Below are 26,787 nucleotides of genomic sequence, written 5' to 3' on the forward strand. Positions count from 1 at the left end.
TTCCCAAAGTAATTTTAACACTCTTGTATAACTCAGCATGTGAAAAAATAAACTATTTAAAACTAAATTATATAATGGGAATTAAAACTTATAGGAGTTTCTAAGAAAATGAGGGAGGAACCTCTTATACTATCTGTCTTTAAATCAAAATATATTTTAGTACCTCCATCACTTAGAAAGTATGACTGCAAGCCATGAATGTAACAACTAAAAAAGTTTTTTTTTTTTTTAAGATTTTTATTTATTTATTGAGAGAGAGGTAGTGAGAGAGAGCATGAGCGAGGAGAAATCAAAGGGAGAAGCAGACTCCCCATGGAGCTGGGAGCCCGATGCGGGACTCGATCCCAGAACTCCAAGATCATGACCTGAGCCGAAGGCAGTCGTCCAACCAACTGAGCCACTCAGGCGTCCCAAAAAAGTATTTTAAGTAAAAGGCTGAACATCTTATTATTTATTTATCTTATGCTAAAGAACATCTTATTATTCATTACTCCTATTAGGAGTTCCATCTTAAAGTAGTAGCTATCATTTCCTAGAAATAAGTTTTCTGTGTTTTTTTTTTTTAAGATTTTATTTATTTGTTCAAGGGAGAGAGAGAGAGAGCACGTGCGAACATGGGAGCAGGAGAAGCAGACACCCCGCGGAGCACGAAGCCCGATGTGGGACTTGATTATGACCTGAGCTGAAGGCAGTCGCTTAACCAACTGAGCCACCCAAGCACCCTAGAAATAACTTTTTTTTTAAATTTCTTTTCAGCATAACAGTATTCATTGCTTTTGCACCAAACCCAGTACTCCATGCAATCCATGCCCTCTATAATACCCACCACCTGGTTCCCCCAACCTCCCACTCCCCCGCCCTTCAAAACCTTCAGATTGTTTTTCAGAGTCCATAGTCTCTCATGATTCACCTCCCCTTCCAATTTCCCTCCACTCCCTTTTCCTCTCCATCTCCCCTTGTCCTGCATGCTATTTGTTATGCTCCACAAATAAGTGAAACCATATGATAATTGACTCTCTCTGCTTGACTTATTTCACTCAGTATAAACTCTTCCAGTCCCGTCCATGTTTCTACAAAAGTTGGGTATTCGTCCTTTCTGATGGAGGCATAATACTCCATAGTGTATATGGACCACATCTTCCTTATCCATTCGTCCGTTGAAGGGCATCTTGGTTCTTTCCACAGTTTGGCATCCGTGGCCATTGCTGCTATAAACATTGGGGTACAGATGGCCTTTCTTTTCACTACATCTGTATCTTTGGGGTAAATACCCAGTAGTGCAATTGCAGTGTCATAGGGAAGCTCTATTTTTAATTTCTTGAGGAATTTCCAAATTGTGATCCCCAATACTTTCAATGGCTCCCCAGTGCTTTACAGATAAATCCCAAACTTCTTCACATAGTATTGCAGGGCCCTCCAGAATCTGCTCCCCAATTAGTTCTCCAAGTTCAAAGCCCCTGTGTTCCAGGAAAAGGGCATTGTTCACCTTTCCCTGACTCATCTAGCCATTCAGACCTTTGCTCATAGTGCTCATTCCACCCTGATCTACCTCAGGTCAGCTGAAAGGTCCCGTCCTCCACAAAGCCTTACAGAGCTGTCTGCTATCACTCATCCCTCATCCCTCGACCTGCCACTCAGCACACAGCACTGAAAAGTGCTCTGCACACACTCACTCCTGAAAGGCCCAAATTCTGAGGCCAGTGGTGGCTGCCAGCACTCATTGCCCTCCATGGGTTTACCCTGAGAGGACTAGGAGTGGGCTCTCCCTGGGAGTCACACCTGGACAATGGTCATACTGGCCTATCTGGCTTTTAGGCTCAACATCTTCTGCCCTCACATTAAAATGTCCTATCCATTCTCCATTGTTTCTTTGTAAGAAAAATTTCTCTGTGATGTCAACAACAGAACAGAGAGAGTGATTGCTTACTCACCGCTGTTACCTTGAGATCCCCAAGGAAGTACAAAATTAATGAGGGGACAAAAAGAAAGTGAAAGGGCTTTATGGTACTAATAAGAGCTGCTTTAAGTGCTTTTAGGAGTTGATGGGATTTTTCCCCACTCACTTCTAATTTCACTTCAGAACTTATTTATTCTTTTATAGACTGAAAGGAAAACCACATTGTACTGCCCACGTTTATGACTATGGACAGGACTGAGCACAGAAGGGAGCAGACAGGTCAGAGAGATAGGCATCTACGTGGGCGAGAGCAGCCCGAGAGCAGGGCAGTGGGTGCAACACAGGCTAAACTAGTGGAGAACCCATGATGAAAAAGAAACAGCAGAAAAGAAGAGCACATGCATCTGGGGGAGAGCAGACTCTCCCCCTGCTCTGCTGAACACGCCAGCACCCAGACATGCTGGGTGAACCTGGTGAACAAGCACCTTTCTCCTTCTCACTCCCACCACTTTGGGCTTCAGATGCTTCATGCTTCTTTGGATATCGAGGCTTTTATAGATGCAAGTCCTCTGCTGTGACACCCTGCCCCCAAGCTCCCCTTTCACCTCACCTGCTCAAGCCTCAAAGTGCAGCACGCATGCAGGACAGAACACCTTTGGAAAACCTCCTGGCTCCCCCCTTGCTTTCACAGCATCTTCTTCTTCTTCTTTTTTTTTTTTTTCCCAAATGCTTATTGCAGTTTGTAACTATAGTTCTGATCCGTTCTTAAAAGTGTAGACAGCAAACTCCCTGAGGGGAGAGACGAGTGTGCTTTTCTCAGCACCCTATATCATACCCCAGAATTAGGGCAATGGCTGGCACATAGCAGGCACTCTGGAAGCATGTGCTAAATGAATGATTTAAAAGCTTAAAATATCTGTTTGGCAGCAGGACTTGTTAGAGTCCCCATACACAACAAAATCCCAAGTGCCCAAAATGGCTTCTGCTTGCCTCTCCAGTCTTATCCCTAGGTACCTCCAATGCACAGCTTGCAAATCCGCCAACAAACCACATTCTCTCATTACCCCCATGTCTTGTTTCTGATGTCCCCACCTTGGAATGCCCTCTTCCTTCTTCAGGACTCAACGTTGGCATCCCCTCTTCTGGAAGTCCTCCTTGTTCTATATCAGGCTGATTAGATACTTCTTTTCCTGTGCTCAACCAACACGTTCTATGACAGCACTCACCCACTTATTTACTATACTATTCATTCATATGGTTACTTCTATGTCTCTGCCATTAGATTGAGTTCTTTGAAGTGAGGGATCTGGCTAAGAGTCCTACACGATAAAGTGATGTGTGTGTGAACTCATTAGCAGCATCTAATGCTGGCAAAATGTATTTATTATGCATACTTGGTCTCTGCTGAGTGAACACACTGAATGGGTACTTTGCAAACAGAAAAAAATTGGTCCAGCTCATTTCATGAACTAGAAGATGCTTAAAAGAATGACATTCACTGTTACCAAACCTCGAACTACCTTCTTTTTTATGACAGGCTCAAATTACTTCAATCATATCTGTGCTGAAAAACAAAGCAAGAGATACTCAGGGAAATGTGAAACACTTACCAGAAGCATCAGCATAAATGATCCCATATAGATGATCAGGAAAAACAATGAAATCATAGTTAGAGTAAGAATTCCACGAATCCACCAGTTTTTCCACCTACAAAGAAAATGTTTATAAAGTTAGTATTTAATGTATTCTTTCTTACAGCTTTTTGTGTGGCTTTAGCATTACCAGACTTATATGGATTTTCCCTAATTCTACTTTAAGAAACCCTTACTTCACCTTATATAATAACCACAAAAACAAAAACCGAACAAACAGCATTTGTTTCCTTACTCAGAGCTAAATTAAGTGTAAAAATTATGTTAGCCAAAGAAAGAAACGAATTTTCATTTGGTGTGATTAATCACTAGGGTGACTGATGAATCACTAGGCTAGGCAGTGAGATGGTCAATGTAGATATGTGCACATCCCACCAGGGCATTCAGAACGGAAGAAGGCAGGTGCAAAAGTCCTCCGAAAAGATGCACTATCCTTTAGGGTAGTAGGAAAAAAACAATAATGATTTTATTAAGGTGGTTTAAACAGAGAACACAGACTTCTAATGAGAAAAATTAAAGAAAGGTTAATGCAGAAGTGAAACTGCAGAACACAGCGATTTCAATGAAATGAAAAAGACACAAGAAAGTCAGTCACTGAGGTCAAGACCAGACTGATGGCTACTTCCTTCTAGGGCTCAGAGTGTGCTGCTGGCTTGTCTCACTTAGGGACAAGGGCCTTAAGTATGAGAAACAGTGTTTCTTCACCCTTGGGCCTTCGCTTGTTCCTTAGAGGGGAACTTCTCTGTTGTATGCCCTGCCAGGCTGAGACTGATCTCCCTTGGTCCCCTGGCTGCCAGGAAGGGCTGGGGTTTTGCCCAGTGTCCCTCTCTCCACACCCAGGAGACTCACCCTTTATTCCCAGCATACTTTACAAATGTCACTCTTTCTGTGGCCATGTCAGGAAAAAATGTCAGCAGCTACAGTGTCAAACTGAAAGGATGCTAATAATACCTATATACGGATGATATTTCTGAATCTAAAATTTCTTCCCCTTGGTTTTATTCATTCTACACTGAACTCACAGTAAAGTTTTTCTTTAAGACCTCTCTGATTTCTATTAATTCAAATGACAGCATTGAAATTATGTTACAAGAAATCTGGGTTCATCTTAACATATAGTAACACATACACACACACACACACACACACACACACACACACTATACACTGTGTTCTAAGCACATGCCTTCATTCTCCTGTCTACAAAAAGAAATATTTGCTGACTTCATCCATTTATCAAATATTGATTACACTCCCTGCTTTCAACCACTCTCCTATACAGTCTAGATATTTCTTAAATATCCCTTTTATGATGTCATTTTTGCATTCAAGATCTAAAATGCCAACAACAGTTAAGTCGAAACGCTTTCATCTAGCTTCCCAGGTTTTTCAAGAGGTGGTCAAATTGTATTTACCCGACTTTATTTCCCTCTACTGTGTAACAAACTATGTAGACTCATAAATTTCTCACGAGACCGTAAGTTTTAGGACTGAACTGAAGTGAGAGGAGAGTCAAAAAATGCTATCTCTGAAAGGTTCCATTTAGTTTTATAGACATAACTCTTTGTGTATTAATGAATAGACTGGGAACTGGGCTAGATCACAGAGTCAGTCAGAGGTAAATAAAGGACCAAAAGCCAGTCTCCTGATAATAATCCTTCCCTGTCTGCATGAAACCCAGAAGCATATTTAGCTCTCCTTTAAAACTGATCCTCAGACTTGGAATTGTTCAGAACCTACAGAAGAGGACACTACGTAAGTGTCAGAAATCAGTGCCCAGGCAGATGTTGCCAAGGTCCATGTGTACCTTTGTTAGAGGCCTGGCTTTGAACTTCAGAGGATGGTAGCTGCTAAGAACCAGAGATTTTAAACAGAAAACCTACTTTCTTCATATCATCCAAAAACCCTATGGTACTGAAAGCCTGAGCCCTCAAGGAACATATCCTATCTGGTTATCTTTTCCCCCCTCCCAGGAAAATTCCTCTCCCCCAACAAGGGTTAAAGACTTAATTCCCTTAATTATTCTAATGGATTCCCCAAATCTCCTATGAATACCTAATACAAATTTAAGCACATAAAAGAACCTAAACATAACATATATATCCACTGACGCAGCAACTGAAAGTCATCTTTTAAGAGAAAACCACTAAATTCATGATATGGGGGATAAAAAACACTGTGACTAAAAATCAGAGGATGGCCTGATTCTGAATTCAAAGTTCTTGATTTCTTTTGCCATGCTATCATGATCACATAATAAAAGTCTTAATTTTGAGTCCAAGTCAACACCTCATGATTGCTTTGAGAAAAGGAACTCAGAATCAGTAAAGGAGAACTACATTCAAGTCTCATGTCTCCAGGACCAATGTGAGTAAGAAATGAGATTTCTAAAAAGCATATAATAAAGCAGTAGCCTTAAAAGTGATTATCCAAAGTGGTCATACACTTATTGCTCAAATTGTTCATGAGATGTACCATGTTGTACTGCTACTACAAACATCAAGTGGTTTTTATTTCAAAAGTAATGACAAGGTTTTTTTAAAAAAAAATTATCTTCCTAGTGGCACAAACATCATGAGTCAAGAATTTGGGTTGGCAAGACAGTTCACCTGAGCCAAGAACTGGTATACAGAGATACTCGTCAAGAATGAACAAGAATTTTATGGACCATCTGGCAAAGAGAAGTTTTGAGAAAATCCATCTATCAGCCTTTGGAGGAATTGGACAGGAAGTGTGTAAACTCCTGAGAAAAGGAAAATGCATGATACAGTATAAGAGCACTGAGTATGAGGCTATGTCTGGTTATCTCCTTGGCTTCTCAACCTGTGTTAATAACATTTTGAGCCAGAGAATTCTTTGTCACGAAGAACTGTTCTGTGTACTGTAGGATGGTCAATATCTTCACTGGTCTCTCCCCACTGCATGCCAGCCGCACTATCTCTCTTGACCACCTACAATGTCTCAAATGCCACATGTCCACTGGTGCAGTCTGGGGGTGCTCAGGGCATTGTCCCTGGATGAGAACTACTAACCTAGACCGATAGCTGAAGAAGAGCTTCACTAACAGACAGAACCAGACTTAACTGGTTAATGACTATTCATTCCCATAGACCCACACACAAAGATCACAAACCAGACTGGGACAATTTTCCAAATAACTGAAAACCTTCAGGCCCCTTCCAATTTCAACAACTTACGCTCTATTTGAATTATATATTAAAGACTTAAAAATGAGCATAAATCTTAGCTACAAAGAAAAATGTTTAATACATTTATTATTTAGTTGTTTTTAATCATGAAAATTTGGAAACCAGCTAAATGCCCAGCAAAAACCATTTAGTTGAGTAAACTGAACTATGGTCATAAAAGGAACATACCATGGAGTCATTAAAAATATTTAAGTATATTTAATGATGTTGTTCCTAAAACCACAGAATGAAAATGTAAATAGAAAGGTAGGAAACAGTACAATGTTATTTTTTATATTATACACCCCCCCCCACATAATTATACACAAAACACAAGGAAAAAAATTTCAAACAGTAGCTACCAGAATACTATAAATATCAATGTTTCGGGGGAAGGATTACAGGAGTTCCCCCTCCCCATTCATGTACTTTTTAAATGTAATTAGTATTTTAATCCCATACATCTACAACTTCTAAATCTTTGGAAGACAGACCATTTTGGGTATTAGTTTAAAGAGAGCCTAGGATTTTGAAACATTCATGTAGCCCTTAGGGCAAAATTTGAGAAGACTGAAACTGGTTATATTGGTTATATTATTATTTATTCTTCATTTTTAAAAACCAATTCTTTTATAAACAGAGCACAGTACTTAGGGTCACAATGTGGTTCTATCACTTACTAAATGCATGACCCCTGATACAGAACATTTCTGCGCCTCAATGTCCTCATTTGTAAAACAGGCTTATATAATTGAACCTGTGCTACAGGGTTGCTGTGAGAACAGTCAACACATGTGAAGCATCTGGAGTAGAGCCCAGCACACAGCATATGCTCAATAAATATCAGCTGCTTTGATTTGCTATTGTTCCTTTACCCTGGGGGGGAACCTCATTATTAGGGAAAATCTACTATAAATAACACACAGGAATCCAGCATCATTCTTATGTAACATTAATATAAAAAAATTTCAGACCTGAGATAGACCTGGTAAGATTTTAAAGCAAACGTACACCTGTGAATGAGGTCAGAAAAACTGAGATCAAGACCTATTAAAATAATAATCATGTTTTTGGTAATGAACAGCAAAAAGTTGTTCTATTAGTTAAAAAATATGAAAACTTCTGTTTGAACCAATTTATTCTAATATGGTTATCTGCTAGGAATTAAAAACATAAAAACTTACATTACATTTATTAGATATGACTAACCAGTGTTTTTTGTTATGACCTATGGGGTAGTAAAATCAACTTAGTAAGTCACATCCAGCATTTTTGTTTAGTAACATAGAATATCAAACAAAAGAAATCAGAGGGTATCGTGCATAGTAATACAAGAACTGCTTCATAATATTTTTGCAACAGTTAAAATACGCATTTGTGTGTCTCTTGGGACATGGTGTAAAATGTATCTCCTACTGTGTGTCATAGTCAAAAAAGTTGGAAAAACACTGTTCTATACCAACATTTAAGATTTCACACATTGATCTGGATAAAAGCTTGTATTTATTTTGCTTTTATAAATTTCATAGCTCATATTAGTGAAGCATACAATGGAGGGCAATATAAGAGTAGCTCAAATTTGGTGGTGGCCAAACATTCAAAACCAAAGCTGGTAAATAAAGGGCTGCAGAGTTTTGGCTGATAATTTTAAACTTAGTTAAAAGAAAAAAATGACCTATTTCTATCTGGCATTTGAAAAACAGCGAACAGAGAAGGAGTTTTCTTTATTAGATGTTCCGATACCAGAAAAGGTAACCTGATGTGGTGAATGGATCACTCACTGGAGAAATGTGACAAATTAGGGCAAGAATCCCAGGTCTGCATCATCCTAGCTCTGTAACCTTCCTCAGTTAACCTCTCAGATTCGGTTTTTTCATACCTCACAAGACTGTAAGGACTAAAGGAAAGAAGGTACATCAAGCATTGAGTACCATGCCTCACATATGGTGAAAAAGTATAAGCCTTCCTTTCACAGCTTCAAAACTTAGAAAAAGTGAGATTTATGACATCAACCAGCATAACTTCACAACTTCTCTTGAGTACCCATTACAGTCATCTTCCTCCCATCATACCTTGAAGATAAACCAGATAGAGCTTTCTTGAGGATCTCAGGGGTTCTATCTGAAGATAGTGGAATTTCAGGAATATCAGAATCTGTTCTGGAATCCAAGTCTCCATATCTGTCATCAATATCTGTTTCCTAAAATTAAAGAAAAAGGAAAATCACTTTGCAAAATTGAAAAAGAAAAAAGGACATGCTTGTCAATACAAGGTTTATTGCTCAGTGTGTCAAACCTCAGTTATGTAACTTGAAACAAAGAAACAACTATTAACTTATCTTGAATAACCAAGCACTGTTTTACTTCCCTGTTAGGAAAGTTTGATGATATTTGCTAAAATCTATCAATATAAAGGATTAGTTTAAACAAAAGATACAAAAAGAAACTTCTTACAGTATCTAAATCAGAAATTTATCAACAAGAATCAAATGTTTGTTGTTTTGCTACTTAACGGGGAGAACATGGGGTTAATTCCATGTAAATTCTGACCAACTGTGCACAATCCCTTTTTTATCTGATTACAATCAAAGCATCAACAACAAAAGCAGATTCTTACACTGGCACAGCATTATATACATATGTATATATGTACTTCCACTTCCCTCATTCTTATTAGATCCTACAGAGACAATCTCAGTAAAGCATGTCAAACAGATATTATCATCTCTGTTTTACTGATAAGTAATTAGGATCAAAAGCATTTGCTTTGATGGTAGTATTTTTCACCATAAAGTGAGTTAAAGCCCAAACTGCCTTCTAGAGTACATGCACAGGAGCTGTGTGTGTATACTGGGGCCTTTAGACAAAGTGGTCACTGTGGAATTTCCAGGTATAGAGTGGCCAAGGAATTTTAAAAACACAGCTGCCTGGGGCCCTTGGGGTGGCTCCGTTGGTAAGTGTGTACCTTTGGCTCAGGTCGTGATCTCAGGTTCTTGTTCAGTGGGGAGCCTGCTTCTCCCTCTCCCTCTGCCTGCCACTCCCCCTGCTTGTGCTCTCTGTCAAATAAATAAAATCTTAGGAAAAAACAAAACAAAAACAAAAACGAAACAGAGCTGTGTGATGTTGTTTGTTCTGCCATAATGTGTCTCTACTCCTATGTCTTTCCCTCTCCTAAATTCACCACCCACTAAGCAACCTTGAGTAAAGAGTGCTACACATACGTGTGCTTTGGGAGAGTGGTTTAGAGATGAGTAAATTGAAGCAAATGGGGCTGAACTGGGGAGGATGAAAATACAGGTGAATACAAGTAGAAGGAGCACTGAGCAGAACACTGGGCCACAAGTGATCCTAGGAATGAGAGTGCCTAGGAATTCAGAGTGTTCAGGAATTTCAAACCCAGCTCCGTCCCTATGGGCAACAAAATTTTGGTAAATCTCATTAGCCTTTTACCTGTTTCTTCAACCATAAAATAAAAGCATTTAATATAATGCTGAGACCTAAGTCAAAGCAGTAGTAAGCTATGATTATGATTGAAACAAGTCTTCCAATTCCTCATTAAATAGCTCACCAAATAAAATTTTAGCCATGGGGGAGTATTTTCAGTTTTCATAAAGCAGTAATAAACTTTCATTGACTAACTATAAGTTTCTTATTAAACAATTATTAATTTAAATGTGTCATTATACCAAATATGACAAATGAAATGGATATGCCGAATTCCCACTGTGACAGAGTCAGCTGTCCCCAAAGCAGCTTAAACAGAGAGAGATGCTGACTAATAAACCACTAGACAGAACATCCCCTGAAAATCTCAGAGCACCTGCTGTCAGTCTGACTTGCCAGCATGTCTCTGACATCCAGAACAATGGAACACATGACTCCCCCACCTTTTCTCTGCTACTCTTCTTTATCCTTCAGTAACCCGGTGTTACTGGCATGGTGTGAGCAGTAGTAGAGACGGTGACTAATGGACGCGGTTCCCTAAGGCAACGTCACCATGTCGCCCAAAGAGCATGACTAGGAACCACAAGTTGCTGGCACTAATTTCACTTCTACTCTATTAGTGTGATGAAACACAAATTACTTAACCCTTTGGTTAAGAAACTCAGCCTTTGGTTTCCCCATAAAACAAAAGCATTGCACTGGAACACAAACTGCACTTCTCCAAATACTAAAGATCTCAGCAAGACACTTGAAATTCTACTTGGCAATAATGGTACATGCCACAACCCCCCCTCGCATGCACACATTCTCCAAATAGCTGATCTGCTTTCATTTTTATTATTTAAACTTCTGATTTCTATTTTACATACCTTAGAGAAACACAAAATGAAACACTTAAGATTTAACTAGGCTTCTCCAATTCCATTCTAGTAACTAACGAATAAAAGATAATTCTGAAATAATGACATTTTACAGCAACGTTACTCAATACTGCAGTGAACAGCAGAGACTCTCAGATTTCTCTGTTTCTGGTGTGGATCCTCTGTTACAAAGACACCAAAACTGGCAAGGAAAATGAGTGTGATTGGAGATCCCAGGAAAGAAGGAACTAGTACTACAATGACCAACTAGAGCCATGAAACAGAACATAAAACATTTAAGAACACCAAATTAGGTGTTCCCTAGGGGCTTCTTCTCAAGCCTGTAATATAAATATGACAATCCTCCACTTTTCCCCTTATGCCCTGTTCTCTTCCAGCCCTACACCAGGTGATTCCATGGTAGCTTGCCTCTTCATCTCTCTGTGAACTCAGTTAATTCCCAATAGACCTGCATCTCTAGCTTCCATTTCCGGGTGTGTGGGTGTTCCATGAACATCACCTGAAATCCAACATAAGCAAACCAACCTATCATTTCCACACCAAACCTGCTGCCCATTCTGTATCCCCTACTCAGGTGAAAACACCACCACCAAAACAGTTCAACAATTAACTCAGGTTTGAAACTTGGCTATCAACTTAACACCTGCAATTCCTTGTACCAAAACTCATTCAGTTGGGCCCAAGCCTATCATTCATCTTTCCCCTCCCTCTCCATCCTCACCCACTGTTCTACCCTTGCTGAGCATCACCCTCTCTCACACAGCTCATCCCCCTGCCCTCTCTAATCCATTCCTTTTAGGGATGTACTTATTTGAGAGAGAGAGAGAGAACATTTGCACAGGCAGGGGCAAGGGCAGAGGGACAGGGGGAATCTCTCTCTCTCTCTTTTTTAAGATTTTATCTATTTGAAAGAGAGAGGGAGAGTAAGCATGAGAGAGAGTGAGAGAGAGAGAGAGAAAACCAGCAGGAGGAGAGGTGGCGGGAGAAGCAGGCTCCCTACTGAGAAGGGAGCCCGATGTGGAATTTCATCCCAGGAGCCCATCATGACCTGAGCCGAAGGCAGCTGCTTAACCAACTGAGCCACCCAGGCACCCTGAGAGGGACAATGTCAAGCAGACTCCTTGCAGAGCATGGAGCTCAGTCCTATGACCCTGAAATCACGACCTGAGCTGAAAGTAAGTGTCGGATGCTTAATCAATTGAGCCACCCAGGCATCCCTCTAATTCATTTTCAACATAAAAAGCGTCTTTATTAATTGCAAATCTGATTTACCACTTTACCACCTACCAAAATTACCAGGATAAAGTCAAACTACTTAGCATTGTTTTTACTGTTTTTCACATGGGACCCTGCTCTTCCAGCCACTGTTTGATGACTCCCCAGTTTTCACACATAGTGCCATCCTCTCTTGAATCCACATGTTTCTTCTATGTACAAAGTACAACTTTACACTTTCTCTCTTGGTCTCATCCCAGCTCCAATCTTCTCTTCCCCATTTCTCAAACCTAGCTACTGCCCACCCATCCTCTGACCTCAGCTTCAAGGTCATCTCCTTTGGAAATGTCTTCCCTCTTACCTGACCCCCAGCACCAGGTTGGCTGTTCTTCAACTGTGTTCCCACAATCCCCCTAATTCTTACCTATTAGTTTATATTAAAGTTATTTGTTTGGTTATCTTCATTTTCCAGGAGTCCATAGGCTTTGTGAGAAGAAAAAAATACATTCACTGGCCGCCCTCTTAAATCCCAAGAGGCCAGCAGAGGAACTTGTCCTCATGGCTGACATAATAAGAAGTTCTCATCTGTTCTTGCTAGCTAAGTCTTGGTCAAGTTACTTCATGTGGGACCTCAGATGCACTTATTTATGTAAATGAAGGATTCTGACCACAAAGGACTACTATTTTCCAAATATTAAATTTTAATGAAAATGTGTCTAGGAAATGACAGCTGAAAGTTGAAGAAATCAATTTCTTTATTACCCTGTAAATTTAATTTCTATAGTGCAAGTAAACTTAGAAAATAAGAGCAAAACACTTTAAAAACATTGATTTAAGTCTTTGATAAATTTTTGGCTTGTTCTGATTTCCCCCAATGACACCCAATTTCATTATACATTAAAATCATACATCTTACATTTTCATTCATATGGGTGTTAAGTTCCAAATCAGAAGTAAAGATCCCTGAAGGCAAAATCCATGGGATAATACAAAAAAACTTAGAAATCTGAGAAATTCTATTCAAAGGTAAAATATTACTAATACCACAAATTTGCATTCTCTCTGAAATCATAATTAGTGCTGGGCCCTCCATTAGGCTAAGGGCTAAGAGAAATAATGCTTTTAGCTCTTCTTGCCTTTTGGAAGGAAGAACGATTTACATGCACTAAGGGTGATTAAATCTGCCCTTGGATATTTTCTGCAATGTGTGAACCATGACTGGATCTTGGTTTGAAGGGAAAGGGCAGAGGAAAAGGGGAATCTCAAATACACACTTGGCAGCAAATATGAAAATATGAATATGAACTGCAAATAAGAAAGTTATTTTTTTTAGATAATGATAATGGTATTGTGGTTACAAAGGAGACTGTCTTTAGGAGATGCATGATTTAATACTAGAAGTGAAGAGTGACAAGGTCTTCAACATACTTTCAAATAGGTCATTAACTAAATACTAGCATATGCATATATGGGAAGATAAAGCAAATCTGGCAAAATCTTAACAATTGTTTAGTCTAAGTGCTGAGTGTACAGATAATCACCATACTAGTCTTTTAACTTTTCTAGAGTAGAAACTTTTATAATAAAAAGCTAGGAAGGGGCACCCGGGTGGCTCAGTGGGTTAAAGCCTCTGCCTTCTGCTCGGGTCACGATCCCGGGGTCCTGGGATTGAGCCCAGCGTTGGGCTCTCTGCTTGGCAGGGAGACTGCTTCCCCCTCGCTGTTTCTGCCTGCCTCTCTGCCTACTTGAGATCTCTGTTCAAATAAATAAATAAAATCTTTAAAAAAAATTTTTAAAAAGCTAGGAAAAAATTCAAAACTTAAAAATACACTGTTTGGAGATACAAATATGTTGTGAACCTATCAAGAGAAGGAAATACTGAATATAAAGTTCAAGCCATAATTACCTAGGTGCCTAAGAATTGTACCAATTCTATATTTATTAATAACAATATAAATTATTATAAGTAGTACCACCACGTGCAAAATTCCAAGGGGCACCATTTACATTAAACCTTATGTGAATAGCGCCCCAGGGCTGTTCAAAGACAACACAGAAACAGTTCAAGTATGGACAGTAAGTGGGTGAAAAGAAAAGAAAAGCCAAAAACTTGAAAGAGATATGATTCGAAATTTGTTTTCCGGATCTGGATTTTTGTATTTCAAGGTAAAATGTAAAGTCTGAGATGGGCTTAATAAACATTTGCTGCCCCACTGCACTACACTATTTTCAAATAATCTGCTTGGAAAAGGAAGGTGGTACTGAGCTTAATCTTAACTGCCAAGGTTTGGTCCCACCTGGGCCAGAGAGACGTTGAGGTCAGGCTGGCTTCATCAGCCTTACACACAGCTCTTCGATAGCTGGCTATAGGCACTGGCAAACAAAGGGAACTCAGAGCATAACCAGGAAACAGAAGGGCAACACCGCTTTCCTAGCCACCAAGTTAGCACAAAGGAGCTTTAAATTCCCATTGCTATGAGCTCCTTGTGCTGCCCTAGACTCTTGTTTCTCCCTTTCTGTGCACTCCAATTTTATATTTAAAAGAAAACTTACAGTGTGGATAGTTCTGAGTCTTAAGCAAACAAATGTTCAATGACATGATATGAAAAATAACTTTGACCTCTCCCTGTGGATAAGAAAATTAGTAAACACTTAGAAAGATACCTAAACTTGGCCTGTGATCAATAATCAATTGGTCACTAATGAAATTAGTTGCTCTTCCAGAGTCACTTCGAAATGTGGTATAATTCTCATCAAACCGGTTCTGAAACTTTCCCAACTAAATGAATCAAAGTATAAACACTTATAAAATTAAAACGAAGGATTTCTTCTCCTAATGAATCACAAAATAAGTGAATAAGAAACTATTTTGGGGGGCAGCTGGGTAGCTCTGTAGGTTAAGCGTCTGCCTTTAGCTCAGGTCATGATGCCAGGGTCCTGGGATCAAGTCCCACATCTGGCTCCCAGGAGGGAGTCTGCTTCTCCCTCTCCCTCTGCCTGCCAGTTCCCCTGCTTGTGCTTACTCTCTCTCTCTGTCAAATAAATAAATAAAATCTTTAAAAAAAAGAAACTATTAGGTGTTTTGCTGTTGTTCTGAGAGAGCACAATGCACATACACACACTTGCACACACAGGTCACGGAGGTAGGGGCAGAGAGAGAAGAGGAGAGAGAATCTTAGGCAGGATCCATGCCCAGGGCAGAGTCTGATGTGGGGCTCAAACTCATGACCCTGAGATCATGACCGGAGCCAAAATCAAGAGTCTGATGCTTAACTGACTGAGCCACCCAGGGGCCCCTAGAAACTATTTTGTTTGATTTGAATCCAGGTGCTTAAAATCACAGATTTATAGGTTTTCAGCTAAAAGGTTCTAACTAAATTCAGAAGAGCCAAATTAGTTTTCAAAAATTCAAACAAAGTGGTAAAAGTAACAAAAATTTCCTTAGTAAATTTTAATTAATCTTATAAATTTAGGGCCACATAATTTTCTCCTTTACATTTTTTTTACTCAGAAAATTTAGGGTAAATCCCAGTTCTTAATACATGTGACCCTGGGAAAGGAATTTAGGTTCCCTCAGGTGTAAACCAAGGTCATCTCCCTTGTCTACACACAACTGTTAAGAGATTCAAGTTAGCATTATATACAAGTAAAATATTTTGCAAACTATAAATTACTTTATTACTTTTATTCCATATAGTTAAAGTCCACAGTCCAAGAAATTATGATATACTCTACTATTAGTTATTGAGCAACAAACAAATCTCGGCCTCACCCCTTTTCAAAGGTACAAAAAGAGCCACAAAAAAAAAAGACAACAGTTAATCAGAACCTCAAAAATAATAGGCATCCAACAAGTATTTACTGAATGCATAGAAGTGATGCAAGCTTCACGAAACATGTCTGTATACAATTTCTTAAATGATCTATTTTCCTTATTGTGACTCAAAACCTGTATTTTTTTTAAAGACATTCCTAACCACAGAGGGAAGAAAAACAGAAAAAAAAAAAAAAACCTTTGTTTTTAGCTGTGCTATGCATGAAGAAACATGTGAAGTTCTATTTTACAAAAAGGCATATACATAAACATACAGGATAATCATACTTTACGTGTATACAACATACTTCTTCTGTATGAGATAATTTTCCAGGGTACTACTTTAAACTGTCCCACTTTCCCCCAGTACATTTATGACAAACAAAACATTTTTTTGCATCAAAAAGTTTCATTATAGTACACATCCAAAGCCTGATGAGGCTGATGACATCATAAGACAAAATTTCTCAAAATATTAAGAAAATAAACTGTTTTAAGACCAAAGACCACAAAAGGTAAGTAAAAACTCACATGGGGACACCAGGATTTTCTTTAGAAGTCCCAAGAATAATATAAAGCATAATTTAAAGACAGGAGAAGAAACTACCCACCCTCACCTCCAAAAGTTTACTGCATACATTAACATGACTTTAAAATGTGACTGTCTACATTAGCAGAACTGTACTATTCCTGGACACTCGATCTGGAAATCAGATCTTCTGAAATACACAGCAACTCTTTAAGGGGAAGCATCAACAAGTAAATTTCTTTTTAAGATTCTCTGAACTTCTGCCTTAAAATCATTACATGACTCTTGCCACCAACCCCAAACTGTTACTTGTGATCTTTACTCAATCCTAAATAAGTCTTGCATTGAAAGACCTGCCTCAAGCCAAACTTCCAATTCTCACTAAAATCTAACCCTGCCTTTCCCACTCCAAGACTCAGTCAATGCTCTGTTAAGGTGCTGTTCTCCCTCAATGCAGGAAGTCATAAACTCACCTTTGTCTTATCAATTGGTTGGTTGGTGACATTTGGGGAGCCAGCATTCAAAAAATGTTGTTAAATAAAATGAATATGCTGCAAATGACAAAAGAATCATGGAAAATTACTTAGGTGGTAATATTGACTAATAACTGATCAACAATTGGGGAGTATTAGTCTAAAAAGTATTCTAGATGTCTATATCTAAATATTAGTATTTATTAATGGCCTAGATTTAAATGAAAAAATAAAAAAGAAAATGGTTATTACATTTACAGTTGATACTAAAACAACCCACAGAGAAGTGTGCCAAAATGCAGAATTTATAGAAACACAAGTTCCAAAACTAAAAACTTGTTTTAAAAAATACTAAAGTTATTTATGGAAGAAACTACAGACATCTGAAATGGGGAAGGACAGAAATTAACTGAACAGACTGTTTCACCCTCAACCTCACAACCCAAAATCCGTGTTGAAGTAGCAGCCTCACATATAAGCATGCCAGGGGCTCTGTCCCACAGCACACTATTCCACATGCGCCCCCTTTACTAGCCCAACTTCCACATGCACCCCCTTCTCTCCTACCTTTGGTCCAGGAAATCAGGTCTTAGCTTGACTTCCAACTGCTCAACCCCTCTCAATCCATCCAGAGCTTCAAGAACCCACTCTGGCCTTAAGTCCACTTTCCCATCTACCCTAACTTCCTAACTTGTGGTCGGGCCTTGCTGATTTATATGTTCGTTCTTTTGGCATTCTTGACCTGGCATTTCCAGGCTGAAATCACACCTGGTGCCCTTCTTAGCTATTAAATGGTGGCTACTCCTAACACTCATAGCTGCTGTGAAGAACAAGTCAAGTAAGATGTTACCAAGAGCAGACAGCCCCAAGATGAGCTACTTTGACACAAAGATTATTTTGAATTAAAAGCAATCAAAACCCAGAGGAATGGAAAAAAAAACCTCTTTATCTACCCCACACCAAGTCGCCTGAATAGAATTTAGATCAAGGACCTACTCCAGGTAGAGAGCTATCACCACAGATAACTATATTATACCATGAACTAAGTCTGATAGGAATCTAGCTACGCCTGTTTGATCAAAGTCCTCCATGTCCCATTATTTCTCAGTGGCCCAGCAAACATTTTGTTTATTGAACTTTTACTCTTTTTCATCTTTCTGGAAAATTGCCTTCCTTCCCTCCAAATCCCAGATCCCTACCCCCCCCCCCCTTATATACTATATATACCCCTTTCTCCTTCTGAACCATATAACTCATGTTGCTCATCTTTAGAATTTTCATGTCTAGGAGGTGCCTGGGTGGCTCAGTGGGTTAAAGTCTCTGCCTTTGGCTCAGGTCATGATCCCAGGGTACTGGGATCAAGCCCCTCATAGGGCTCTCTGCTCAGCAAGGAGCCTGCTTCCTCCTCTCTCTTTGCCTGCCTCTCTGCCTACTTGTGATCTCTGTCAAATAAATAAATACAACCTGAAAAAAAAAAAAAAGAACTTCCATGTCTATCTTGATTTCCTGTACATATAAAAATAAAGTTTATTTTGTCCTGTTAATCTGTCTTATGTCATTTTCATTCTTAGTCCAACTAGGAAGACTTTGAAGGGCAGAGGAAAGTCTTCCTCCTTGATAATGTAGAAGTACTCTGTGAACTTTAAACACTCTACAAGCATCAACTATTACGACCAATACTGCTACTGAGTTAAGAACTATGCTAATTGGCAACATAACAAATTCATGTTATTTTAGTTGAATTGAATCTTCACTGCATGATAATTCTATTAGTTGCCTCTTGGTCCCTTCATATCACACTACCTAAAATAATAATCCAAACAGGTCCCAGTCAGAGATGACTTCTAGTTCCAGCTCTGTTGCTCGCTCTAGGTCATTCTGGGGAATAACAACCACACACTTGACCGAGTTTATTCTTTTCAAATATATATATACATATATATTAAATATTAAATGTATTAAATAAAAAATATATAATACATTTAATATTTAATACATAAATATATATATAAAGATTGGGTTGAACTAAATTATTTCTAAGATCCCTTGATGCTCTGTGGTTTTGCTCTTCAAAATGTTTCTATATCCACATTCGTTTCCTTCTTTCCTTTCCTTGGATACCCGCATCTTCTGTACTCTCCGCACCAAGTCTATTCCCTTTTTCCCAGGTCTGCCCATCCCCTTCAGCATCTTCACTCTCACTTGACTTCTTTCACTAAAATACCTATCTTCCCTTCCTTGCAAAAGGAAGTTTTCACTTGAACATCCTCTCTAGCTGCTATCGTGAACTCACTCCCCTTCGCTGCCACTTCCTGACAGTAATAACCAGTACTTCACCTCTCACATTCTTCAACCTAAAACCTGGCTTCTACTACGATCTTTCCCCACTCAGTGTTCTATGCATCACCTTTATTCCTAAATACTATTTGATGATATCCTCTAAGCAATCCCTCTTCCTCTAGTTCGCAGGATCTTGTTATCTTGGTTCCTTCCCTACATCTACAACTCTGCTTTCTACGTGGGCACCTCTCAAGGTTCAGTCTTGAGTTTTCTCCCTTCTCTATTCTAATCAAAAGTTGACATTTCCAGACCCGATCTTTCATCTCAATTCCCAACACCACTTTGAGTCACCTCTCTCATTTTAGAGAATGACAAACCCTGCCCAGCCCAATTCACTTATGCTCACTATCAACCTGCAAAACCACCCCAAATTTTTGCTTCTTCGTTAAAACCTCTTAAGTTATGGATCAAATTATGCCTGCCAGCAGGCTCTTCCTGTTTTACTCTTACTCTGATCACCCTAGTGTAGGTCCCAAAGCCATTATCTAACTTACACATTCTCTCTCAACCCTTATTTCCCTGCCCCTACCAGATCCAGCACAAGCCCTCATCATTTCCTTCTATACAAGTTGGGATACACTCCTATCTGGTTTCTTTGCAGCAGGTATCTCCTGCTTCCAACACTTTCTCCTGACTGCTGCTAGAATGATAGGCTAATGCCTCTGCAAAAACACTCCAGCAGCTAGCCAGGGTCTGTAAAATAAAGCCTAACCTCCTTCACAAGACTTCCAATCTCCCAACCTCATCTCCCAAACATACACAGTTTATGCTCCAGTATTATCAAGCTAATTTCAGTTCCCTGTGCCTAGAGTGCTGACTCAAGAAACAGTTCCTCATGTCCTTTGCCTAGAATATCCTGCCCCAACTCTTGCACACCTGATGAGTCCCCAGGCATCTTTTCATTCCAAGCTCCACCCTCACCTCCTCTTTAAAGCTTTTGCTGTTGTTTCCAGAGTAGAGTCCAAATATGCCCTCTGTGCTAACAATGAGCCTTGTTCAGACTTCTAATAAATCTAACTCATATGTCTCCTGGGAGGTTCCTTGAGGGACTAGTCTTGTGATCTTTCAAGTATTACTCCAGCATTTAACAACTAGAAACATTCCCCTGCAGGTAAGACTGACTTTTTCACTGGCTAATCTCCAGAGCACAGAGCCTTCTCCCAGCATGTCTCCAGGTCTGAAGAATGAAAATGTCATATTAACACTATTATAAAAAGACCACAAAGTGACATAGGACTGTACTATAGCAGCAGAATGTAATATACCTCCTCCACTTCATTAATTCCCCAAGAGTTCTGCCTTTATTTCTACTTGAACAGAGAAGGGACTTAAATAGTTTAAATGGACCAAATATTAACCAGCTTCTGATGTGCAAACTGATTTTAAAACAGCCCTTGACCTGGAAATACAGGTGCATTCAAATATACACCCTGATAAGAAAGGACAGATAGGGGATAGAGTTCAATGTCTCAGAGCCTGCCCAGTCAAGAGTTCCTTGTGATAAACTTTCTTGCGTGCAGCAATATGTTAGTTTGAAAGTGCTCATCACTGTTTAAGGAATCTTAACAGACTGGGTTACATATAGCAACATCTACTCTCAGAAAACAAAATCCAGCTGGGTACATATTAATGAAAACAAACAGTGCAGTATTTATAAATAAATAAATATGCAGTGAGGTAACCCGACCACAGATAGCTAGAAACAACAGTTCTAATGAGTTAAATCAAACCACAGTCGTTCCCATTTTAAATACATTAGGGTGTTAAGTAAATTCATTCAAAAGTTACTTTATGCATGACTTCCTGAACATGTTTTCTCTTATTAAAAGCTTGTTAGCTTCTGCTGGTTAAGGAAGTCAACATGGGGAAGCTGATATTTCCTTGATTCTAAACTATATCAGTGCTAAAACAAAACAAATCCCAACCTAATTAATTCTATTTTTGGTCTAGTTTCCAAGGCAGTTTTCACAAAGACTACTCAGCCTACTGTTTCTAGCTTTGTAACACCAACCTTCAGTAACTGGAAACTGTTATACTTTGTGTAATTCCTTGACACATATGTTCTATCACAGATTCTCATTTTATTCCTCCTGCTATCAAGGGTAGAAAATAAAAGGATCTGTCATTCCACTGATTCTAAAGTTTCATTCCTAAAGTCACTGTAAATTTATTATTTCATGATATCCTGTGAGGTTCCTACCAGGGCTTTGAAACGTGGGTTACATCAAGTTCATCAACATCAAGTTGCAGGTGGAACCCTCCCCAAATCAGAACTGCCAGTGAGTTTCAACAACAGTACAAACCAGAATTAAGGATATCAGGAAACACCTACTTCCAAAAGGCCATAGACTTGACCTTGGATAATCTACTTCACTTCTGTAACTCAAACTGCAAGACTTGCTTCTAAAAAACAAGGCTTCTAGGAACTAAATTAAGAGCTTTGAGCTTCTAAAATATAATGGAATTGTATAAACAGATTTTATGAAACAATCTATTCTCTTGTCCAATTTCATAAACCATCTAATTTAAAAGTTCATAAAAGTGCTTTGTTTTCCCCAAATCCCAATTTTGACCACTGTATTATGGAATAATCTGAACTCTGCCTCTTTCTCTGCCTTTAAATAGAATGGGATTTAGAAGTTCTCATGAATTACCAAGCCAGGTCAAATAAAATCCACTACAGACAGAAAAAAATGCACTGTCTTGAACTCAAAGGAAGCTGTAGGATTACAACTGCGTCACGTGTATGATACTCTAAACAGCGCTCCTCCCCCCCCCCCCCCCCCCGCCAAATCTATCAAACGGCTGAAAGGGCAGAGAAAACGAAAACGTGCCTATGGGGGATCAAGCCCAACAAGCCAAGCGTCAGGATCCAATGACATGTTGGTGAAGAAATGAAGGTGCATGTCTTAACTTTAATCCTTCCTAACTTTGCTGCTCTGCGGAGGTGTTAGGTGGCAGCTCCTACGGTGGCAGGTTCCTCTCTGATTCTCCTGTCCGTCTCGGATGCCGAAAAGGGGAACCGGAATGGGAAGAAACTAAATTGTAATCAAGTTGAATCATCCAGCTATGCTGGGCAGCAGTCGTGGTCATCCCGGGAAACGCACTATCTCTGGTGCCCGGGTTCGCAACCCCACTTAAGGAGGAAATAATGCCAGGCCGGAGGAAGGCGCAGCGGGCAGTCTGTGCCTCAGCAGACATTCCTTGGGCCCCACCCTTGCTCCCAAGTGTCCCGGCCCAAACCAGCACCTAGCCGGGACGCAGGTGTGCGCCTCTCGCGGCTTCACTTACTTTGTCACTGGTACTCTCGGTTTCGTGATCGCCGCCGGCCGCCTCTCCCTCGCGGGGTGGCGGCGCCACCGCTCCCCCGGGGCCGGGACAGCCTCCCCGGTGCCTCAGCTCCAACATCTCCCGCTCCCGCGCGGCCGTGGCGGCCTCCTCCAGCGCCCCGAAACCCGAGCTGCGCGCGGGGTCGCACTGGCTGGCTACTCTGCCCCCCTGGCAACCGCGCACTCGACGTCCGGCAGAGTCGCGGCCACTAACACGCCCCCACCATGGAGGCGCCGCCGTCGCGCCGGGTCACCCCCAAAACGGCATCAACGAGCGAGCGCTCGAGGCCGCCTCCGGCGAGCGCGGCAGAGGCGGAGGGGCGAGCGCCAGCGCCGGGGTCGGCTCGGGGTGCGGGGCAGGCTCGGGGCACCCCGCCCGAGCGGAGAAGGCGGGGACGCGGCGGGGCAGGGCCGCCGGTTGCCAGGTGCGCGTCTCCACGCAGAGGCCCAGGTGGGAGGAGGAGAAGGGGCGGGGAGGGAAGGAGGAAGCGTGACCTGCTTTAGCGCTTCACCGGGCGCCCGCCGCCTCTGCCCAGGCACTCCCCGCCCCGCCTGCGGACTCCGGAGTCCGCTGGTCCCGGCCCCTCTACACCTTTCTCCAGGCTCCTGCCTCCCGCAGCGAGGTCACGCGCCGCAGGCCCCGCCCCGGCCCTCCCCTCTGCGCTGCACTGCGGTTCCCACAGCCCCGCCTCCCCCGCGGAGGGGTGACGTCACGACCCCCTCACGGCTCCACCCCCGTCTCTGCACGCACACAGGTGGGGGCCTTGGGAAAAGGTGGGAGCGGCGCGGGTTGGAGAAAAGGGGAGGAGCGGGGAGTTGGGCCGAGCGCGGAGCTTAGCGGTGAAGTTGAGAGCTTGTGGCCTCGTCCCGGAGGAGCCAGAAGGCTGGAAGAACTGCGGGAAGACGCCTGGTAAATATTGACAGCAGTATGCACTACCCCCCCCCCCCCTTCAGATGACTCTACGGCCGCATCAGCTTGGTCCACCGCGGCGTGCCGGAGCTTCAGAGGCGTCCAGAAGCAGAAACTTGTCTGGCAGGCTGGACTCGTTGACTTCGCCGCGTTCTAGCCCAGTGTCATGACCTTGAAAATAGATTTGGAGAGATGCATTTACCCCACTGAGTGTCCTCGGATGGGTTGGTCAGTTTCAGTCACAAACCCAAGCTCTGTCTCCTAGAAACTCGAGTACTGGATCTCACAAAATTCACTGCCTAGGGTCCAAAGAGAGAACCCAGACCCTAAAATGCCGCGGGGTGCAGTTACCAACCAGCTAATCTCTAATCAGTCATGGACCTTGGGCTGCTAAAGTTGGAACTGGGAGAGCACAAGATCCGCATTAATTCCATTGCAAATCCTGTTAGAAGGTGATTAGTTTTCTTGACATGTATCCACCACCTGGTCATTGTGATAGACTGACAGATCGGGGGTGGGGAGAAGTGGAGGGAAACAGGCCATCGCACAAACAGAACAACGTTCAGGATGACGCCCTTAGGAGAAATAAATCAATAAATCAAATTTATCAAGGTCATTACTAACACATTGAAAATAAGTAAGACCATTACCAACACACTGTTCTGAAAATTTAATAACAAAACTAAAGAGTCACAATAGGATGCATTAAAAAGCCAACGCACAGAGACATCATTTTGTTTCACCAAATTGGGCCAGTCCTTTGAGTGATGGTCATGGTGTGGTTTTCTTTAAGAAACAGAACACTATGGGCTGACTAGTTAACAATTGTCCTCCATTTCTCTGGAGGACCAGACATGAAGGACTTCCTGCTTGTCAAGTACATAAGGTTGAAGAGGCTGCTGAAGGCAGTAGTGAAGTTTCTATCTCAAGCTCCTTCACCCAACTCTGCAAACGGGGGCATTAGAAGTGCTCCACTTGTCCATTCTAGCCTTCATGGACGTTCAGAAGCCTGAGTTCTAGTGCCCTGATAGTCATTGGCTTGAATTAGTCATTAAGCGTCAATGACTAATTGAGGATACTAGGATACTAGTATTCAATGGATACTAGGGAGGATGGCCTCTGTGGTTCCTTCCAGCTCATACATGATTCTGCAACTAAAGTCTCACTTTTTCAGAACCCAGTCCTTCCTTTCCCCCATGCCTCAAGGAATGGATACATAGCATAGCAAGGTACCTGAACGGTTTCTTTCTTCCCCTTTTCCTAGTCAGCCTGAAATCTCCTTTGACTTTCTTCTCCTTTTGCTGCAGGAGGAAAAGAGAGTGAGAGAAGTAGCAGGATGAAACCACAGAGGACAAAAGTGCATGAAAGGAGAAATAGTACTTTCTGACCTAGGAAAAGTGGGACCAGTTCAGAGACTCCCAAAATAGACTGGTTTACTCTGTTACCTCACCCTTCCTTAAACTCGGCCTACTTTCTGGATTTCAGCTGGGATAGTCACTTCTTTGTCTTCTTTGTTATAGTTACTGCCACTCGTCCAGTGATGGCACTGAGTCCAGACAGCAAGAGCCATAGTTTATTCATCTTCAGGCCAAGCCATTGCCACAGTGCTGGCCCCCATCCCCATATAATTCAACATTTGTTGAAGAAGTGAATGAAGAAATGAATGAGTGGGAAAGGTATAGCATAACCAGGGAAAGACATATGGTATTTGTGGTTTTGTAATGAAAAGATTTTTTTTAGTCTTAAATAGGTACTCACTTGTCTTTTATCACTTTATATGAAAAGAGAAAGATTGATTGATTTTAATACATATTAAAAGGGGGGCCCAGTAATGACTTGTACATTTTACTGAAGATATATTATGACATAGTCAACCACAAATGGCCTTCCTGAGCTCTATGTTCTCAGATTTTCTTGGTGTCTTTTTTTTTTTTTTGACATGCAATGCTACATTCGTTTCAGGTGTGCCTTTTTGTGTTATCTTTCATTTTTCTTCATTTGAGGAGCTTGTGTTTGGTGACACAAATCTGGCATGTAATGGTTTCTAATTCCTCACCTGTTAGTTTTATGAGAGTTTCATCTGGTAAAGGGCATCATGTAAACCCCTAACACATGCTGGACTAATCACAAAGGAGACACTTTGCCAATACTTCTTGGTTGGTTTATAGATTTTCTACTTTAGTGATATTGGAATGATTTATAACCCTTCACAAGGGATTTGCAGAGACGAAAGAGGGAGAATACTAACATTATTATTTATACGCTTTTTATTTTAGTTTGATTTTACTCAAAGATGGACAGACCTTTCCTGGAGTGGTAAATGGATGAAATGGAGAGACCTGTTACCACTGTCTCCCCTGAGAATCCTCAGAATGTTCCCAGATTTAAACATTCTCTTCTGTTGTGGGAATTTGAGCTCCTTTCCACATCGGAGCCTCCAAAGTTCCTGACAGGAATGTCCCCAGCTTGCCAGGGGAAGAATAAATCTTCCTCAGCCAAGCATCATTTCCAATTGCTTGGACACCCATGTTATAGCTTTCCTCACCTGACCTGTCTTTCTCTGTTGCCCTCTGTCACTTTGTAAGTTGGAGGTAGGAATTTCTGACACAGGCCTACCAGAGAATTTCTGTGGGAAATTGTTGAAGGGCAATTTATGTTTACATTCTTACTTTTAATGAAATGACACAGGAAATCAATGGTATACCACCAAATATTACAGTGACTGAGCACCAGAGGAGTGAGTACAGAGGTGTCGTTAGAAGCACAGGTTTTGTATATGGACAGCCATGGATTCTAGTCTGCCATCTTCTAGCTTTCACCCAGTTCACTGTGTGGAACATGTAGCCATATGCTAACTGACATGACTATTCAAAGTCTAAGTAATAACTCTTCATGCAATACTTCACAGAGCATTTTACATACATTATTTGTTCTATTCAACAACCAATGAGGTAGGCAGGACAATTAGTATTATTCCCACTCTACAAGGAAAAAAACACCTGAGGTTCAGTATGTAAACTGCCCAGGTTTTGGATTGAAAGGTAAGTTTCTATACTTCAAATTCTACCAGGTCCACCCTGTACTGCAAATAGGTAGTAGCAGAAACAAATAACTTC

General features: G+C 41.0%; 1 protein-coding gene across 4 annotated transcripts in view; it reads right to left on the reverse strand.

Moving 5' to 3' along the window:
• Positions 1–23,405, reverse strand: part of CDS1 (CDP-diacylglycerol synthase 1) — a 67,069-nt gene extending 43,664 nt beyond the window's left edge. For 2 of the 4 annotated variants that reach the window (XM_059173465.1, XM_059173460.1), the window contains exons 1-5: positions 22,724–22,860; positions 17,093–17,170; positions 9,958–10,144; positions 8,810–8,937; positions 3,508–3,604 (exon numbers count right to left, since the gene is read on the reverse strand). In XM_059173465.1, the coding sequence (XP_059029448.1) occupies positions 3,508–3,604; positions 8,810–8,937; positions 9,958–10,144; positions 17,093–17,139 (459 nt within the window). In that variant the 5' untranslated portion in view covers positions 17,140–17,170; positions 22,724–22,860. Of the gene's footprint in view, positions 1–3,507; positions 3,605–8,809; positions 8,938–9,957; positions 10,145–17,092; positions 17,171–22,723 lie in introns of all 4 variants that reach the window. The other 2 variants (XM_059173470.1, XM_059173463.1) reach the window with 2 other exon arrangements.
• Between the last annotated feature and the right edge of the window lie 3,382 nt (positions 23,406–26,787).

Source organism: Mustela lutreola, chromosome 1, assembly GCF_030435805.1.
Source record: "Mustela lutreola isolate mMusLut2 chromosome 1, mMusLut2.pri, whole genome shotgun sequence".
Lineage (NCBI taxonomy): Eukaryota > Metazoa > Chordata > Mammalia > Carnivora > Mustelidae > Mustela > Mustela lutreola.